The following is a 1,567-nucleotide window of genomic DNA, read 5'->3' as shown; positions in this document are numbered from 1 at the left end:
ACCACCATTTTAATTGGCCCAAATACTCGTTGCGGAACCTCCTCCGAAGATCTTCCAACAAATTTTGTCTGCGTAACACCTTCCTAGATAGCGACTGTTGATCAACGGCATCACAATCTGGAATGTCACCTGGTACCTGGTCTAAGGAAAATCAGTGGCATTAGAGGTACCAATTCATTAGCATTCGATGAAGGGCAAGTAAGTGGCCTTGAATTTATGACTGATTCACAATCATAGAGGACAGGTGCTGGACTTTAATTTTCGTGATCGTTTCTATTACTAATACGAGTTTTCAACCGAATTAAACTGTTTTTGTTTTTAAAGCCACTCAGGCCACGTAATTTCTTATCATTTTCTTTCGCAAACGATTCTTGTTGTATTAGTTTGAGCACCAATATTTCTGATTTGTCATATTCTTCAGCACTCAGGTCTCCTTTACGCTTGCCAAACTCTTAGTAAGTCTGACGGAAGACTTAACTCGACCAAAGGAAATAGCATGGCTGCATATTTATCGGATGTAATGCCGAGTGTCTCTAATGCCCGTAACTGCGACTCTAATTTGTCATACAAGAAAGACAAGTCTATTTTATTGCCAGACGAAGTAGTATTTACAACTAATTTGAGCAATTCCCGAACATAAACTTAGATCTGCAAGTCCTCATGACCGAACCGAGAGAGAAGACAGTCAATCATTTTACTATAGTTACTTCCTGTAGCGGGAAAACTGTTGACGAGCTGCCTAGCGCTACTACCGGGCACCATAGCTTGAATCAAATACTCAACTTTATTGTTCAAGTCTATATCCAGATCATCATGCACTTTTTGAAACTGAGACCAGAATGGCAACCAATCTTTAATATTCCCATCAAACTTCTTAAATTCTAAGGTGGGCAACTTAAATTTACGTCTACCTGTTTTACTATTAACGGTTCCATCAGATATCACAGAAGTAACCTCATTCTCCACGGCATCTGTCCATTTGGGCTGCATACAATCTTCGCAGCGACTATTCAGATCTGCAAACTTCTTGATATAATTATCACTGACCTCCATCTCCACTAACAAATCTCCTTCGTTGGTATTTCCTACAAATAATATTTAAGTATATTTTGTTTTTATTTCTCGAAATATTACAACTTACTACTTGGTACTGTCTGAAATAATGACGGGGGAAATCAACCTCTCTTACGAGCCTTTAATACTCGTCCAATGTTTCTAGCAGTTAACCTATGCTTCCGTGCAACAAACCACTTTGGATTATTGGACTGACCAACAGTTATATCTTTTGAATGTTAATAATTTTTTTATTTGTTAATTTTAATTTTTCCTTCAGGAATGCTATTTTATCCTTATGATCAGCATAACCAGCCGAAAAAAAGTAATTGTTCAATTTCGACAACAATAGCCTCTTCATTTACTGTAGGTTCCGAAGATAGAAGCCATCCTAAGCCTGTAGGTCCACATGCTCTTAAATCACTTTTAAAATGTTCTACACTTTATTCATTAATTTCCTTTGGTAAAGGCGAGAATGATGATGATGAGGATGATGCTATGTAATAGAATTTTC

The 1,567-nt window shown here is 37.5% G+C and overlaps 1 protein-coding gene across 1 annotated transcript; it reads right to left on the bottom strand.

Moving 5' to 3' along the window:
• Nucleotides 1-545: 545 nt before the first annotated feature.
• Nucleotides 546-1,162, bottom strand: LOC108913536. The gene is made up of 2 exons (XM_018719096.2): nucleotides 1,142-1,162; nucleotides 546-1,085 (listed from the first exon to the last, which is right to left on the bottom strand). Exon 2 carries the CDS (start codon nucleotides 1,051-1,053, stop codon nucleotides 643-645), a length of 411 nt encoding a protein of 136 aa, XP_018574612.1. The 5' UTR covers nucleotides 1,054-1,085; nucleotides 1,142-1,162; the 3' UTR covers nucleotides 546-642.
• Between the last annotated feature and the right edge of the window lie 405 nt (nucleotides 1,163-1,567).

The sequence above is a fragment of the Anoplophora glabripennis genome, unplaced genomic scaffold (assembly GCF_000390285.2).
Source record: "Anoplophora glabripennis isolate ALB-LARVAE unplaced genomic scaffold, Agla_2.0 scaffold896, whole genome shotgun sequence".
Classification (NCBI taxonomy): Eukaryota; Metazoa; Arthropoda; class Insecta; order Coleoptera; family Cerambycidae; genus Anoplophora; species Anoplophora glabripennis.
This window is presented reverse-complemented; position numbering and strand designations above follow the sequence as displayed.

What these genes read in the sequence shown, in the direction of transcription:
- LOC108913536 (XM_018719096.2), bottom strand. Translation starts at nt 1,053, where the DNA reads ATGGAGGTCAGTGATAATTATATCAAGAAGTTTGCAGATCTGAATAGT.